Source organism: Chiloscyllium plagiosum, chromosome 6 (assembly GCF_004010195.1).
Source record: "Chiloscyllium plagiosum isolate BGI_BamShark_2017 chromosome 6, ASM401019v2, whole genome shotgun sequence".
Lineage (NCBI taxonomy): Eukaryota > Metazoa > Chordata > Chondrichthyes > Orectolobiformes > Hemiscylliidae > Chiloscyllium > Chiloscyllium plagiosum.
In genome coordinates this window covers 121,527,291-121,544,070 of record NC_057715.1, presented here as the reverse complement: position 1 = coordinate 121,544,070, position 16,780 = coordinate 121,527,291, and the positions used below count along the sequence as shown (strand labels likewise).

The following is a 16,780-nucleotide window of genomic DNA, read 5'->3' as shown; positions in this document are numbered from 1 at the left end:
CGTGGTCCCCAACTCCAAATCATATATGTAAATTGTGAATAATTGCAGTCCCAACACTGATCCCTCAAGCACACCACTCATTACTGATTGCCAATCAGAATAGCACTTATATATCCCCACTCTTTGCTTCCTGTTAGTCAACCTCTATCCATGCTAATACTTTACACGTAACACCATGCACCTTTATCTTATGTAGCAGCCTCTAATGCAGCACCTTGTCGAAGGCCTTTTGGAAATCTAGATACACCACATCTACTGGGTCCCTGTTGTCCTCTGGTTGTAATGCATTCATAGAATTCCAAAAGATTAGTTAAGCATGACCTGCTCTTCATGAACCCATGCTGCATCTGCCCAAGATAGATGCCTTGCTATTTCTTCCTTGAAAGTAGACTCAAGCAATTTGCCCACTACAGAAGTTAAGCTAACCTGTTTATAATTCTCCATTTTTTGTTTACTTCCCTTTTTAAAAACTGGCGCCACATTTGCTGTTTTCCAATCTGTTGGAACTGCCTCAGAGTCCAGTGAATTTTGGAAAATTACCACAATTACACTTGCTATTTCTCCCACCATCTCTTTTAGTACCCTGGGATGCATACCATCAGGGCCAGGAGACATGTCTATCCTTAGCTCCATTAGCTTGCTCAACACTACCTCTTCCATAATAATGATTGTTTCCAGGTCCTCACCTACTTTGGTCACTTTGTCAATTACTGGCATGTTATTACTGTCCTCCACTGTGAAGACTAACACAAAATACCTATGGTGTGTAGCGGGCAAGGCGGGATGTCCTAATGATAGCATTGCTACATTATTAACCCAGAGACTCAGGTAATGTTCTGGGGACCCGGGATCGAATCCCACCATGGCAGATAGTGGAATTTGAATTCAATTTGGGTGGCACAGTGACTCAGTGGTTAGCACTGCTGCCTAAAGGCGCCAAGGACCCAAGTTCAATTCCAGCCACAGGTGACTGTCAATGTGGAGTTTGCACATTCTCCCAGTGTCTGCGTGGGTTTCCTCCGGGTGCTCCGGTTTCCTCCCACAATCCAAAGATTTGCAAGTTAGATGAATTGGCCATTCTAAATTGCCCATAGTGTTCAGGGAAGTTAGGTTAGGTGCACTAATCAGAAGCAAATGTAGAGTAATGGGGAATGGGTTTAGGTGGGATACCCTTCGGAGGATCGGTGTGGACTTGTTGGGCCAAAGGGCCTAATTCCACACTGGAGGGATTCTATGATTCAAATGTTCTAGCCATTTCATCATATCTCAAAACTAAATGCCCCTTCTCATCCTCTAAAGGAGCAGCATTTACTTTTGCCACCCTCTGATGTTATATATTTATAGAAACTTTTCCTGTCTGTCTTTATATTGTGTTAGTTTTTTCTTGTGTTTTATCTTATTTTTCTTCATTCTTTTATCGACTTTCTGTTGACCTTTTAAAAAGTCTTCCCAATCTTCTAGTTTTCCGCTCTTCTTGGCCACTTTGTATGCCTTTTCTTTCAATTTGAGAGCATCCCTTATATCCTTAGACACCTATGGCAGATTACCCTTTTCTTACAGTCCTTCCTTTTCACTGGAACATACTTTGAGAGTCAAAGATGTACAGCACGGAAACAGACCCTTCGTCCAACTCGTCCATGCCGACCAGATATCCCAACCCAATCTAGTCCCACCTGCCAGCACCTGGCCAGGGAAAACAACCCCAGCCTATTCAACCTCTTCCAATAGCTCAAATCCTCCAAACTTGGCAACATCCTTGTAAATCTTTTCTGAACCCTTTCACAACATCTATCCTATAGCAGGGAGACTAGAATTGCATACAATATTCCAACAGTGGCCAAACCAATGTCCTGTACAGCCGCAACATGACCTCCTATACTCAATACTCTGACCAATAAAGGAAAGCATATCAAACACCTTCTCCACTATCTTATGTGCCTGCGACTCCACTTTCAAGGAGCTATGAACCTGCACTCCAAAGTCCCTCTATTCAGCAACACTCCCTAGGACCTTAACATCAAGTGTATAAGTCCTGCTAAGATTTGCATTCCCAAAATGCAGAATCTCACAGTTATCTAAATTAAACTACATCTGCCACTCCTCAGTCCACTGGCCCACCTATCAAGATCCTGTTATAATCTGAGGTAACCTTCTTCACTGTCCACTACACCTCCAATTTTGGTGTCATCTGCAAACTTACTAACTAGATCTCTTCCGTTCACATCCAAATCATTTATCTAAATGACGAAAAAGATGGACCCAGCACCGACCCTTGTGGCACTCCACTAGTCACAGGCCTCCAGTCTGAAAAATAACCGTCCACCACTACCCTCTGTCTTCTACCTTTGAGCCAGTTCTGTACCCAAATGGCTAGTTCTCCCTGTATTATATGAGATCTAACCTTGCTAACCAGTCTCTCATGGGGAACTTTGTTGAATGCCTTACAGAAGTCCATATAGATCATGTCCACCACTATGCCCTCATCAATTCTCTTTGTTACTTCTTCAAAAAACTCAATCAAGTTTGTGAGACATGATTTACCACGCACAAAGCCACGTTGACTATCCCTAATCAGTCCCTGCCTTTCCAAATGTATGTACAGCCTGTCCCTCAGGATTCCCTCCAACAACGTCCTCACCATCAACATTAGGCTCACTGGTCTTTGGTTCCTTGGCTTGTCCTTATCACTCTTCTTAAACAGTGGCACCATGTTAGCCAACCTCCAGTCTTCCGGCACCTCACCTGTGACTATTGATGATACAAATATCTCAGCAAGGGGCCCAGCAATCACTTCCCTGGTAAATGACGCTGACATAATGAAAACACACCAGCTATTACCATCTCAGGGGTAATTATAAACGGACACAGGTGATGCTCTTGCTTGTGACACCCACATTCTCTAAGTCTTCTTTTTAAAAAGTCATCATACTAAAGGCCTGGACATTATGAGAAATTTAGCATGACCAATCCACCTAACCTGCACATCTCTGGATTGGGGGAGGAAACTGGAGTACCAAGAGGAAACCCATGCAGACACAGGAAGAAACTCCACAGTCACCCAAGGATGGATTGAACATGGCTATCTGGCACTGCTAACCACTGAACCACCACTCAAGAGTTAACTGAATTGCCCTGCACACAAGGGCGGTGAGATTTCTTTTGTTCATTTATGGGATATTGACATTGCTGGCTAAGCAAGCACTCATTTCCTATAGAAGTGAATGGCATGCTCGGCCATTTCAGAGGGCAATGTGAGTTAACCACATTGATGTCGAACTGAAGTGACATGTTGACCAGACAAGGGCACAAATTTCCTCACCGAAAAGATTGAACCAAGTAGGCTCTTAATGGCAATTCTTCGAGGAGAAAGAGAGGACTGCAGATGCTGGAGATCAGAGCTGAAAATGTGTTGCTGGAAAAGTGCAGCAGGTCAAGCAGCACCCAAGGAGGAGATTCGACGTTTCGGGCATGAGCCCTTCTTCAGGCTCATGCCCGAAACGTCGATTCTCCTGCTCCTTGGATGCTGCCTGACCTGCTGCGCTTTTCCAGCAACACATTTTCAGCTCTTAATGACAATTCACTAGTTTCACAGTTACCGTCATTAATGTTAGTTTTTAAATTCTAGATTTATTTAAATAACTAACTTTAAATTCATCAGCTACCATGATGAAATTTTAATTCACATCTCTGGATTATTTGTCCAAAAACTATCATACTACAATAACCCATTGCCTAGATAAAAATGACTACACTCATTAGTACTTCACTGACATAAACTACACTCAAAGTACTTCACTTGCAGGAAGTGCACCCATCTCCAGCTCTTCCAAGACCGTGTTAGGGAACTGGAGCTGGAGTTGGATGAACTTAGGATCGTTCGGGAAGCAGAGGGGGTCATAGATCGGAGCTTTAGGGAAGTAGTAACTCCAAAGATTGCAGACAGATGGGTGACAGTGAGGGGGACTGGGAGGAAGCAGCTAGTGCAGGGACCCCCTGCGGCCGTTCCCCTCAAGAGCAAGTATACCGTTTTGGATACTTGTGGGGGGGACAACTTACCAGCGGTAAGCAGTGAGGTTCAGGCCTCTGGCAAGGAGCCTGTCCCCATTGCTCAGAAGGGAAGGGTGGAGAAGAGCAGAGCAATAGTTATTGGGGACTCGATAGTTCGGGGCACAGATAGGCGGTTCTGTGGGGGCGAGAGAGACTGGTGCTAAATTTTCTAAATTGGTGCGAAAACCAATTACATTTTGATCTGGCTAAAATATTGAAGAATTTGACAAAATATTAAAGCTCTTGCTGTAAAAGCAACAATCACAGCATGGATACAAAGTTGGGTGAGTGACAAATTAATAATGAACACTTTTTTTAAGGCTGGAATACTGTGGAATTTTCCAGGGTCAGTATAAGGACTACTATTTTACTTAATGCACATTTATAGTAATATCCAAGTCTCGGACATTCATAACACCATTTCAAAATTTGTAGATTGCACAAAACTGTATTGTAAATTGCAAACAGGATTGTGATGGATTTCAAGATGTCATAAAACAGGCTAGTGTGGTCTGTATGGTCATGTGGCAAATAAAATGTAATGATGGGCAAAATGATACAATTTGATAGGATGAGGAGAGGCAACATTAAGTAAAAGATATGATTCTAAAAGGCAAGATGTGGACATATATATATATATATATATATATATATGTACACAAATGATTAGTAGGGCAGGTTAAGAAAGTGATTCATGGATCACAAATAATTCTAGACTTTAAAAATAGACGACATATATAAGGAAATTATGGCAAAAATATAAAAGATGCTGATTTAGCCTCAAGTGAAATATTGTGCCCAATGCTGAACACTATACTTTAAGAACATTAAAGCATTATAGAGGATGCGGAAAAGATTAAAAAGGAATGGTTGCTGGAATGAGGGATTTTGAAAACATTTGCTCATGGGATCTGGGTATCAGTAACTAGGCCAACACTTATTACCTATATCTTATTGCCCTGGATGCATAATTACTGACATGACTGAGAAATTGGTTGAGTAGCAGGTGACAGAAAATAAGGATAATGGCCAATATTTGAATTGGCAGGATGTGTCCAGTTGATCTGTGTTAGGACCTCAATTATTCACATTATTTATTAATGACTTGGATAAAAGCACAAGAAGTCATAAATCCAAACTTGCTGATGACACAAAGTTAGGTGGCATTGTAGACAATGCAGATCATAGCACAAAATTACAAAGAGTTATTGACTAATTAAATGGGAAAATCTGTGGCAGTTGGTGTTCAAAGTATGTAAATGTGAGGTTATCTATTTTGGACTGAAAAAAGGTAGATCAGGGTACTTTGTAGATGCTATGAAGTTAAATACTATTGATGTCTAAACAGACTTTTTTTTTGGGGGGAGCAGGGTCATAGATTTTTAAAATGCTATAAACAAGTGCAGAAAATAATCAAGAAAGTTGATGGAATGCTTGCCTTTACATCTAAAGGACTGGAGTACAAGGATGCAGAAGTTATACTGCAGTTATATAAAACCCTGGTTAGACCCCACTTGGTGAGCAGATCTAGCTACCACACCTTAGGAAGGATATTCCAACCTTGGAGGAAGCACAACATAGATTTCCAAGAATGATACCTGGATTTCAGGGGTTATAAGGAGATTATACAGATTAGGTCTGTTTTCTCTAGAATTTAGAAGGTTACAAGGTGATCTGATTAAAATATTCAAGATATTAAAAGGAAAAGTCATGTCTGATGAAGATAAATTATTTCCACTAGTTGGGGATTTGAGAATTACTGATGTAAAAATTGGGGTCAAACTATTTAGGAGTAATGTTGGGAAGCATTTCTGCATACAAAGGGTGGTAGAGGTTTAGAACTATGTTCCTCAAATGGCAATATTTGCTAGATTCATTCTTAAATTAAAATCTAAGATAAATAACTTTGCTTAACAGAAGTTTATTAAGGGCTAAGGCCCAAAGGCAGCCATGATCTCATTGAATGGTAGAACATGCTCAAGGGGCTGAATGTCTTACTCCTCTTCCTATGTTCCTAAGTGGTAGCAAGCTGCCTTCTTGATCCATTGCAGTCCTTAGGGTGTAGGCATACCCAGTGTTGTTCAGTTCTAATATTTTCACCCAGAAAAAGTGAAGAAACAGAAATTTAGTCCCAAATAATGGTGGTGTGTGGCTTGAAAGGGAAGTTGCATTGGTGATGTTTCTGTGTATCTGCTGCACTTGATCTTCTTGATTATAAAGGTCACAGGTAATGTTGGGAAGGCATCTTTGACAGGTGCTGTCAAAGATGCCTTCCTATATTAATGTTGTGCATCTTGTAGAAAGTGCACACTGTTGTCATTTATGCTGGTGATGAAGGGAGTGAATGGTGAAAGGATTAGATGTCATGCTAATCAAGTAGGCTGTTTTGTCCTGGATGGTTTCAAGCTTCTTCAATATTGCTGGAGCTGAACCTATTTAGACAAGCGAACAGTATTCCATCACACTTCTGACTTGTACCAGATAGATGGTAGACAGGCATTGGGGACTTAGGACCTGAGCACTGAATTCCCAGCCTCTGACCTGCTCTTGTAGTCACATTATTTATATGGCTTGTCCAGTTCAGTGTCTGGTCAATGGACGTAGCCGGTGGAGGTATCAAAAGGACTTGGATAGATTGTAAAAGTCAGTATTTGCCCTAGTGTAGGTCAAGAAGTGATTTGATTGAAGTTTTCAAAATCACAAGGGATCTGGACAGAGTAGATAGGGAGAAATGGTTTCCTTTGGTAGAAAATTCAAGAACCAGAGGCAATGATTGAAGGCGTTTGGTAAAAGACTAAAAAAATTCATGAGGACAACTGTTTGTTAAGGATCTGGAATACACTCTCAGATAAAGTGATGGATATGGATTTGATTGTAACTTTCAAAGTGGAATTTGATGATTGTGTTTGGAAAGAACAATTGCAAGGATATAGGGAAAAAGCAGGGATAAGATGAGCTGAATTGCTCTTGCAGAGAGCTGTCACAGACATAAAAAGCCAAATGTCTCCTTCTGTTCAGTTATCATTCCATTTTAATTGTTTTAAATCTAATAGGTTGTATATTTGTTTTCCAGCTGACATGTTTTGTACACATTTAATTTGTCACATTACAATGACAATTTACCCACTGGGTAAATGAACTGGAAAAACGAACCAAATATTTCAACACTTCTTGTTTGTTCACTGCTTATTCACACTAAGTGATAATACCGCAGAAGCAATTTTGTGACTGTAATATTCACAAGCTTTTATCCTGTCAAGTTTTGTGGTTTTCATGTTTAAAGCACTATCTTTCTACTTGCCCAAATTCTAGCATTTACTCACCAGCCTTTCTACTTCCCACTACAGTTTCTATCAACTTATTACCAACCATCAATGCTTGTTTTATCCCTCTCATCATTAATGTGGAAAATAAAAGAGGCTGAAGTTAAAATGTTAACACAAGGGGAAATGAAACAGAAGGCATAGCTTTAAATTAAGGGGGGGTAGGTATAGGACAGATGTTAGGGGTAGGTTCTTTACTCAGTGAGTCGTGAGTTCATGGAATGCCCTGCCAGTAGCAGTGGTGGACTCTCCCTCTTTATGGGCATTTAAACGGGCATTGGATAGGCATATGGAGGATAGTGGGCTAGTGTAGGTTAGGTGGGCTTGGATCAGCGCAACATCGAGGGCCAAAGGGCCTGTACTGCGCTGTATTTTTCTATGTTCTATGTTCTATAAAAGATAGTGATAAGGAACCATACAACTGTGACTCTTTTCCACTCATCTCAAAGAAATATTAGGTTTATTAATCTTTCACCTTGTCGAAATTGTGTTATAGTGAAGATGCACCATCATTCCTACCTGTGGAATAGCAAGGTATTCATCTTCATTTTTAACAATATGATCACCATGATGATAGCCAACAGGTACATTTAGCACTGCAGATGTGGCTGTCCCAAACGAAACGTCATGAGAAACACTGCTGTTGGGAAAAAAAAAGTTCAAGAGGAAGATGAAACTCCACCATATTATTAATTTATTGCATTATTTTGCAGGCACAGAGGCAAGTGTGTGTATACTGAGAGAACAGCTTACAAACAGGCTGCAATAGCAACACTATGGAATTGAACGTAGACTTTCAACAAGGAACTGGCAGAGGAAAGTTGCAATGATGCATGTCAGCGTAAGCTAGGTAAATACTCTTTAAAAAGGAATAGCATATGTTAATTGGAGGAAACAAAATTATGACCTTGTGAGGAGCATGGACATCAGGACAGACCCATTGACTGAACTGTTATAAAAATATCCAAATAACAGCTCACCCCATTCTTCATTCATTAAGATCAGAACTCTGCAACATCTGACAGCTGCTTTGTGTGTGAATAGGAAGTGCTAACTCTGTATGCTAATACACCATTCTAACATATTTCAGCAAAAATTCAAATTCTAACTCATATTCAAAGACTGAATATAACACTTAGGCAGTACTAATTTAAAAATACAGAAATTAAGCTATTCGTTGAAGTTGAACAGAGATAAAGCACAACAGATATATAGACTAATTTATTTGGAAAATTACACCTGCTTTATTACCTATTACATAAACTTACACAGTATCACCATCATAGAACAGCCCCAAGTATGGCGAGTTATCAAAAGAAGATTCGAGACAGAGGAAAGGGAACCAGTCAGGAGCATTTGCATTCTGAACAGAGCATAAGTGGTCAAATGGTTGGGATACATTCCCTCCAAATACCCCAGTAAAACAGTAAGAATGGAACAGCTGAATCATACTGGGTGTGCATTCCTAGGGGGAAAGAGAAAAAAAAAAGAGGGAAATCTATTTAATTGTATTCGCTCACGTTTGTGAATGAGTTTAAATAGATTATATTTAAAGTCTGCAGTTATATGTGCAATATCACATTGACAAACTTGTATTTACACAGCATTTTTAATACACTTTAAAAGAAACAAGTAATACAGACCATTAAAGAAAACAATATACTTTGGTTGAATTATTGATGTCTGATTAAACTAAAAGACCTGACCAATCATGTGACAAATCAGTTTTACTATTTATATTCCACAAGCAACATAAGCAGAACATTACAGATGTTGCTGCGAAAAAAAAAAACACGTTGGCAAGCATTTTTTGTCTTGTGCCCATCAGGGCAATTCGCAAGAATACCAATTCAAAGTAAAAATTAACATTTATATGATAGGAGAGCAGAAAGTTGATTGGATGCCAAGTTAGACGTGTTAGTTGGTAGTGGTGTTGCCATAGAGAATGCTAATGATAACTGACAACGAACTGCCAGGCTTTAATTTTGAACCAGGCATCAATGTGAGGCAAGGTATGAGACTTATATATATTGTTTCTTTTAGAGTTGATTTAAGCAAGTGGCAGATGGGTATTGGCCAGTGTGTCTGAAGGGGTTTAATGATTAACTTAAGATTGATATGTCCCCAGGGCCAGACCAGATTTATCCTAGGCTGCTCCAGAAAGCGAGAAAGAAGGTTGCTAAGCTGCTGGCGAGAATATTTGCCTCCTCACTCTCCATGGGAGTTGTACCGGAGGATTGAAAGGAGACAAATGTTGTTCCTCTTTTCAAGAAGGGTCATAGGGAAATCCCTGGCAATTACAGACCAGTCCGTCTTACGTCTGTGGTCAGCAAAGTTTTGAAAAGAATTCTGAGGGATAGGATTTATTACTATTTGGCGAAGCATAGTGTGATTAAAGGCAGTCCACATGGCTTTGTAGGGGCAGGTCATGCCTCACAAACCTTATTGCGTTCTTTGAGGTGGTGACAAGACAGGTCGACAAAGGTCAAGCAGTGGACTTCAGCAAGGCATTTGATAAGGTTCCCCATGGTAGGCTCAGGAATTATGGGATACAGGGAGATTTGGCTATCTGGATTCAGAATTGGCTGGCTGACAGAAGGCAGAGAGTGGTTGTAGATGGAAAGTATTCTGCCTGGAGGTCAGTGTTGAGTGGGGTCCCGCAGGGCTCTGTTCGAGGGCCTCTGCTCTTTGTAGTTTTTATAAATGACTTGGATGAGAAGGTTGAGGGGTGGGTTAGTAAATTTGCAGATGACACAAAGGTTGGAGGTGTCGTCGATAGTATAGAGGGCTACTGCAGGCTGCAGCGCGACATAGACAGGATGCAGAGTTGGGCTGAGAAACGGCAGATGGAGTTTAACCTGGATAAATGCGAAGTGATGCATTTTGGAAGGTCGAACGCTAATGCTGAATATAGGATTAAAGTCAGGATTCATGACAGTGTGGAGGAACAGAGGGATCTGGGTGTGCAAGTACATAGATCCCTCAAAGTTGCCACCAAAGTGGTTAGGGTTGTTAAGAAATCATATGGTGTTTTGGCTTTCAGTAACAGGGGGATCGAGTTTAAGAGCTGCGAGGTTTTGCTGCAGCTCTACAAGTCCCTGGTGAGACCACACTTGGAATATTGTGTCCAGTTCTGGTCACTCTACTATAGGAAAGATAGAGAGGCTTTGGAGAGACCAGGATGCTGCCTGGACTGGAGGGCTTGCCTTATGAAGAAAGGTTGAATAAGCTCGGATTTTGCTCTCTGGAGAGGAGACCTGATCGAGGTATACAAGATAATGAGTGGAACAGATATAGTGTCAATAGCCAGAGACTTTTCCCCAGGGCAGGATTGACTGGTATGAGTCATAGTTTGAAGACACTAGGACGAAAGTTTCAAGGAGGCGTCAGAGGTAGGATCTTTACACAGAGAATTGTGAATGCATGGAATGCGTTGCCAGCTGTGGTGGTGGAAGCTGAGTCATCGGGGACATTTAAGCGACTGCTGGACATGCACATGGATAGCAGGGAGTTGAGGGGTGCATAGGTTAAGTTACTATATTTCACATTAGGATCAACTTTGGCACAACATCGTGGGCCAAAGGGCCTGTTCTGTTCTGTGCTGTATTTTTCTATGTTATACGGTCTAAAGTTTTAGATTCATGGTGATTTATTTTGAAAACATAGTCTGCAAGTGTCAGGATAATAGGAAGTTAACTGTGAGGGTTTTAATAAGAAAGTAAACAGTTGTGTATTAAATTTTTAGTTTAGAAAGTCACAGATTGACATTTTTTTCTTGCACTTTTGATTGAAGGAAATAACTATAGCTTTAAAAAAAACTTTTGGCTTCAGTTTGGGCAGTTTGTTTGCAGAAGTTTTGGCGAAAGTTGAAATGTGGAAGACTGTCACTCCTAAAGAAGGAAGAGATTTTAGAAATGGATTACCTTAGTGTAAGAAGTTTAAAACTAAGGCTGCAGACCAGACGTGTTGGATTAAAACCTTGGAAGGGATTATCTGAAACTAAGAAAGTCTAATCTTAAGAGTATGAAAATTCAAAAGTCTATCAGATTCTCAAGATTTGGAATTGTAGCACAGTTAAACTAAGCCCAACAGATATGTTAAAGAAGGGAATTCTCTCCAGTGTGAGTGAGTATGATAATGCTGTTTAAGATTACTGGAACTGTATTTGAAGTGTTTTGAAATCATTACATCAGCATATGTTATAGTTTTGTTTATTCTATTTTTGTGCATACTAAATACTTTATTGCTGAAACAGAATCTGCAATATTGTATGCTTATGTTTCAGTAAGAGATAATTTCATTACAACTCAAAAAAAATCCTTACAATCTATTAAGATAGATTTCAGTCTGGATCAGACTTGTCCAGTCATAATATCATCTGGGATAATAAAACACACATATCTAGCATCAGACTTATACCTACAAAAAACTAGCTGTGTATATCAAACAGCTTATCCCTTATGCTGCTTCCAACAAGATTCTGACTGTATCCAGCCATCCAAACACGCAAAGCTCACAACAATGTTCAACATTAGACAGGATTCCACAACTGTTCAATAGCTGCTAGATAATCCTGAAGATGTGAAGAACTTCATTGACAAATGATTTAGAATTGTCAGTTGATGCAATTGCATGTACTGGAAGCCAAATATATCAATACACAGGGCCCTGATCTTAGCAGACAGAAAGAACCTGTGTACACACTGTGCCTACTTCAACTCAATAAAACAGTTCCAAGTCAATAAGTGTGGCACTAGAAAAGCACAGTGGGTCAGACAGCAACCAAGGAGCAGGTCAGTCAACCTTTCAGGCATGAGCCCTTCATCAGGAAGGGGTGCGTCTGTGTGTGTCTGTGGTCCAAGGGGACTGAGAATATGGGGGGTAAATAGGAATGCAATAGGTAGTTGAAGGTGGTTGGGGCGGGGGTGGGGGTGATGGTGATTGGTCGGAGCGGAGGATGGAATGGATAGGTGGGAAGAAAGATGGATAGGTAGGGCAGTGCTGAGCTGCAGGGTTGGATCTGGGATAAGGTGGGGGGAGGGGAGGTGAGGAAACTGGTGAAATCGATGTTGATGCCACATGGTCGGGGAGGGTCTCTTGGAGGAAGATGAAGCAATCTTCCTCCAGGCGTTGGGTGACTAGCATTTGGCAGTGGAGGTGGCCCAAGACTTGCACATCCTTGGCAGAGTGGGAGGGTGAGTTGAAGTGGTTGGCCACAAGGTGATGTTGTTTCATGTGTGTGTCCCGGAAATATTCTCCGAAACATTCTGCAAGTAGGCGTCCTGTCTCCCTAACGTCGAGACGACAACATCGCCGAGATCAATGGACACTGTAGATAATGTGTTTGGATGTGCAGGATATTTCCACCCTTAAACCACACCCCTCCAACCGCAACAAGGATAGAACCCCCCTGGTCCTCACCTTCCAACCCACCAATCTCTGGATATCACACATCATCCTCTGCCATTTCCGGTACCTACAGTCAGACCCCACCAGAGATAGATTTCCCTCCCCATCCTATCAGCATTCCGCTGAGAACATTCCCTCCATGACACACTCATTAGGTCCATGACACATTCATTAGGTCCATGTTCCCCACAAATCCAGTCTCCACTCCCAGCACCTTCCCTTGCCACTGCAAGAGGTATAAAACCTGCATCCAGACCTCCCCCCTCACCTCCATCCAAGGCTCCAAAAGATCCTTACACATCCGGCAGAGATTTTACTGCACATCGAAACACCTCATCTACTGTGTCCGTTGCTCTCGATGTGATGTCCTCTACACTGGGGAGAAGTGACACCTACTCACTGAATGTTTCAGAGAACATCTCCACTACACATGCACCAAACAATCCTCCCGCCCTGTGGGCGACCACTTCAACGTGCAAGTCCTTGCCTCCTCCACCGCCAAATCCTAGCCACCCGACACCTAGAACGCCTCAACTTCCACCTAGGGACCCTCCAATCACACAGCACCAAAGTCGATTTCCCCCCCACCTTATCCCTGAACTAACTCTGCCCTCTTGAACGTCTCCTGCCTGCCCATCATCTTTCCCACCTATCCACTCCACCCTCCACTCCGACCTATCACAATCACCCCCTACCTGCATCCACCTATTGCATTCCAAGGTACCTTTCCCCACAGTCCCAACACTCTCCTATTTATCTCTCAGCCCCCTTGGGGCCACCCTCACCCCTCCACATTCCTGAAGAAGGGCTTATGCCCGAAACATCGACTCTCCTGCTCCTCGGATGCTGCACGACCTATTGTGCTTTTCCAGTGCCACACTTTTTGACTCTAATCTCCAGCATCTGCAGTCCTTACTTTCTCTCAATAAAACAACTGATAGCAATTCTCTGGTTCATTTCCCAGGTCAATGCCTTGACCAGAATCAACTGACAGTTTAAAATTTTGAAGCAGCCTGGGAACTAACTGTTAACTGAAGCATCTTCCATGGCAAAGCTTCTGCTAAATCAGTGACAAGATTCCCTTTACCAACTAGCATTCTTTCCCATGCAGTATAAATGCTGGTATCTCAAATTGGTATTGTTGTGAATTGCCATGATGAGTAAAATACAAGAAGCTTTGACAAAATGTGTCTTTTTCAGCAATACTCAAGTTCTGCATGACTCAATTACTGTTAACATTAACACCTTTACTCTTACATTTAACTGTCAACATTCATAAAAATTTTAAGCATAAAACAGGAACTTTAGAGAGAAGTTTAAAAAAAGGAATGGTCAATGAAACAAGATAGCTGAATTACATACATGACCAAAACCTGATCAAAGAAAGAGGTGTTGAAAGAGGTGTTGAAAGGGAGTCTCTAGTTAGAAAGAAGTCAATAATGAGATGAATTTATAAAGTGAGCTTGAAGAATTTGTGGGCGGCACGGTGGCAAGGTAAGGGGTAAATGTAGGGGTATGGGTGGGTTTCGCTTCGGCGGGTCGGTGTGGACTTGTTGGGCCGAAGGGCCTGTTTCCACACTGGAATGTAATCTAATAAGAATAAAGCAACTGAAGGTTCCACCACTAAATGGGATAAGAGTTTAAAATCGCAGACTCAAAGCACTGCAGGTGACGGAAAGTCAGACAGAGATTGGAATATTTCAAATCCATTGGGTTGGAGGACAGTATAGGTGATTGAGACTGTGAGTGATTAACCAGTACAGCAAAGATATGGGGAGAATAAATTTTGAACGACTTTACAAAAAGAGAGTGAAGGATGAAGAAAAAGAAGGTTGATGCAGAAATGGAGTTTGGAATGTGTTTTTGTTTTAAAAGTAGATGAATGACAGCTATTATTATGGATGTAAATAAATCCAATAAAAGGGTTTCAACAGCTGTTGAGGTTATAGCAGGTTACAAGATGAAGACAGCAAGAGACAATGCTGCAGACTTGGAAATAAGGAACATGAAATAAATCTGGAAATAGCACAATTTCCAGCTATCAAAGAAACCACAAAACTGGAATATTTACCCACAAGTCCAATAATTATTTCCTTAATGCATCACAGAAGAGACACAAAGGATAAGCAACAGATCCATTACATCAAGAAATATAGATACTATGGTCTATTTAAATAAGCAGAACTACCTATTTTACTTCAATGCATATTCATACTAAGTAAAATGCTTTAAATTCGCATTGAATAGAACAAGTTAAAATCTATACACAACTATATAATTTGACAGTATTATTTAAAATAGAGAAATACCTCATCACAACAGCATCGCACATCACAAGCATATGCAGTTAAATTGCATGGACATGGGCCAAGAGGGTGATATTTTTGTTTTGGAATCAGCACCTTGCTTTCTAACAAAACACAAAGAACAAAGTTCAATTGTCTTCATGAAGTCCCATACTGAGGAAATGAGATGGCATAGTGCCAATCAGAATAGGACAGTACTACCTAAAATCACAAGGTTGGCTTACTCAGAACAAACTAAACTAAACAGGGCAAGTGCCTCAGCAACCTCCGATTCAAGACAAAGTGATTATTTGGGAGTTACTTATCTTAAATCTTCATCCTGCTGAAAATATACATTGAGTCCAATTAAAGGACTGGAGCTTACAACTGTGAGAATACCAGAAGGTTGCTCAAACCCTTGCCTGATCGGACTTTGAGCAAGGTTCTAGACGACAATAGTGTTTGTGAAACAAAATCCAACCAGCCTTTCCCACTTCTGTTCATAGTTCATTGAAGGAAAAATTTGACCATGTCTATTAATGCAGTGTCAATTTTAAACAAAACGTTATAACAACTTCAGAAAATTTCTGATATTAAGTAGATAGTGCTGTTGAAAATAAAGCTCCCCCTTCAACCATTACAATGATTAATAACAACGTGTGAACTGAACAGGTTTATAATTGTTCTATAACATGGCCTTAATTATTGGTAACTGATTTTTTTTATGTTCTTAATACTTAAAAAGTTCAAGACAGATCTCTCACGAAATAGAAAATACAAACAAAAAGTCAAAAGGGTTTGTGCTGTATTTGTTAGGTCTGATTACTAAGACTGACTAACATGTCCAGAGTCAAAAAGAGTAGTGCCGGAAAAGCACAGCTGGTCAGGCAGCAGCCGAGGAGGAGAGCTTAAGCTCTTCATCTGGAATGTGGGTGGCCCCCATTAGGGCTGAGAGATAGAACAAAGAAAATTTACAGCCCAGGAACAGGCCCTTCGGCCCTCCCAGCCTGAGTTGATCCAAATCTACTGTCTAAACCTGTCAGTCAATTCTTAAGTATCTGTATCCCTCTGCTCCCCACCTACTCATGCATCTGTCCAGACGCATCTTAAATAAATCTACCGTGCCTGCCTCTACCACCTCTGCTGGCAATGTGTTCCAGACGCCCACCACCCTGTGTGTGAAGTACTTGCCACGTGTATCCCCCTTAAACCTTCCACTTCTCATCTTGAAAGAGTGACCTCTCGTTATTGAATCCTTCACCCTGGGAAAGAGCTCATCTCTGTCCACCCTGTCTATACCCTTCAAGATTTTGTAAACCTCAATCAGATCCCCCCTCAATCTCCTTTTTTCTAATGAAAATATACCTAACCTACTCAACCTCTCTTCATAACTAGCACCTTCCATACCAGGCAACATCCTGGTGAACCTCCTCTGCCCCCTCTCCAAAGCATCCACGTCCTTTTGATAATGTGGCGACCAGAACTGTACACAGTATTCTAAATGCAGCCAAACCAATGTCTTGTACAATTTTAACATGACTTGCCAGCTCTTATACTCAGTACCCCGATTCCCGATGAAGGGCTTTTGCCCGAAACGTCGATTTTGCCTGTCCTCGGACTTTGCCTGTCCTCGGATGCTGCCTGAACTGCTGTGCTCTTCCAGCACCACTGATCCAGAATCTGGTTTCCAGCATCTGCAGTCATTGTTTTTACCCC

General features: G+C 41.2%; 1 protein-coding gene across 5 annotated transcripts in view; it reads right to left on the bottom strand.

Moving 5' to 3' along the window:
- Positions 1–16,780, bottom strand: part of tctn2 (tectonic family member 2) — a 74,984-nt gene that overhangs the window by 34,091 nt on the left and 24,113 nt on the right. For 4 of the 5 annotated variants that reach the window (XM_043692659.1, XM_043692661.1, XM_043692662.1 and 1 more), the window contains exons 5-7: positions 15,089–15,189; positions 8,639–8,835; positions 7,890–8,010 (exon numbers count right to left, since the gene is read on the bottom strand). In XM_043692659.1, coding sequence (XP_043548594.1) covers positions 7,890–8,010; positions 8,639–8,835; positions 15,089–15,189 — 419 coding nt within the window. The remainder of the gene's footprint in view (positions 1–7,889; positions 8,011–8,638; positions 8,836–15,088; positions 15,190–16,780) is intronic. The other variant, XM_043692660.1, reaches the window with a different exon arrangement.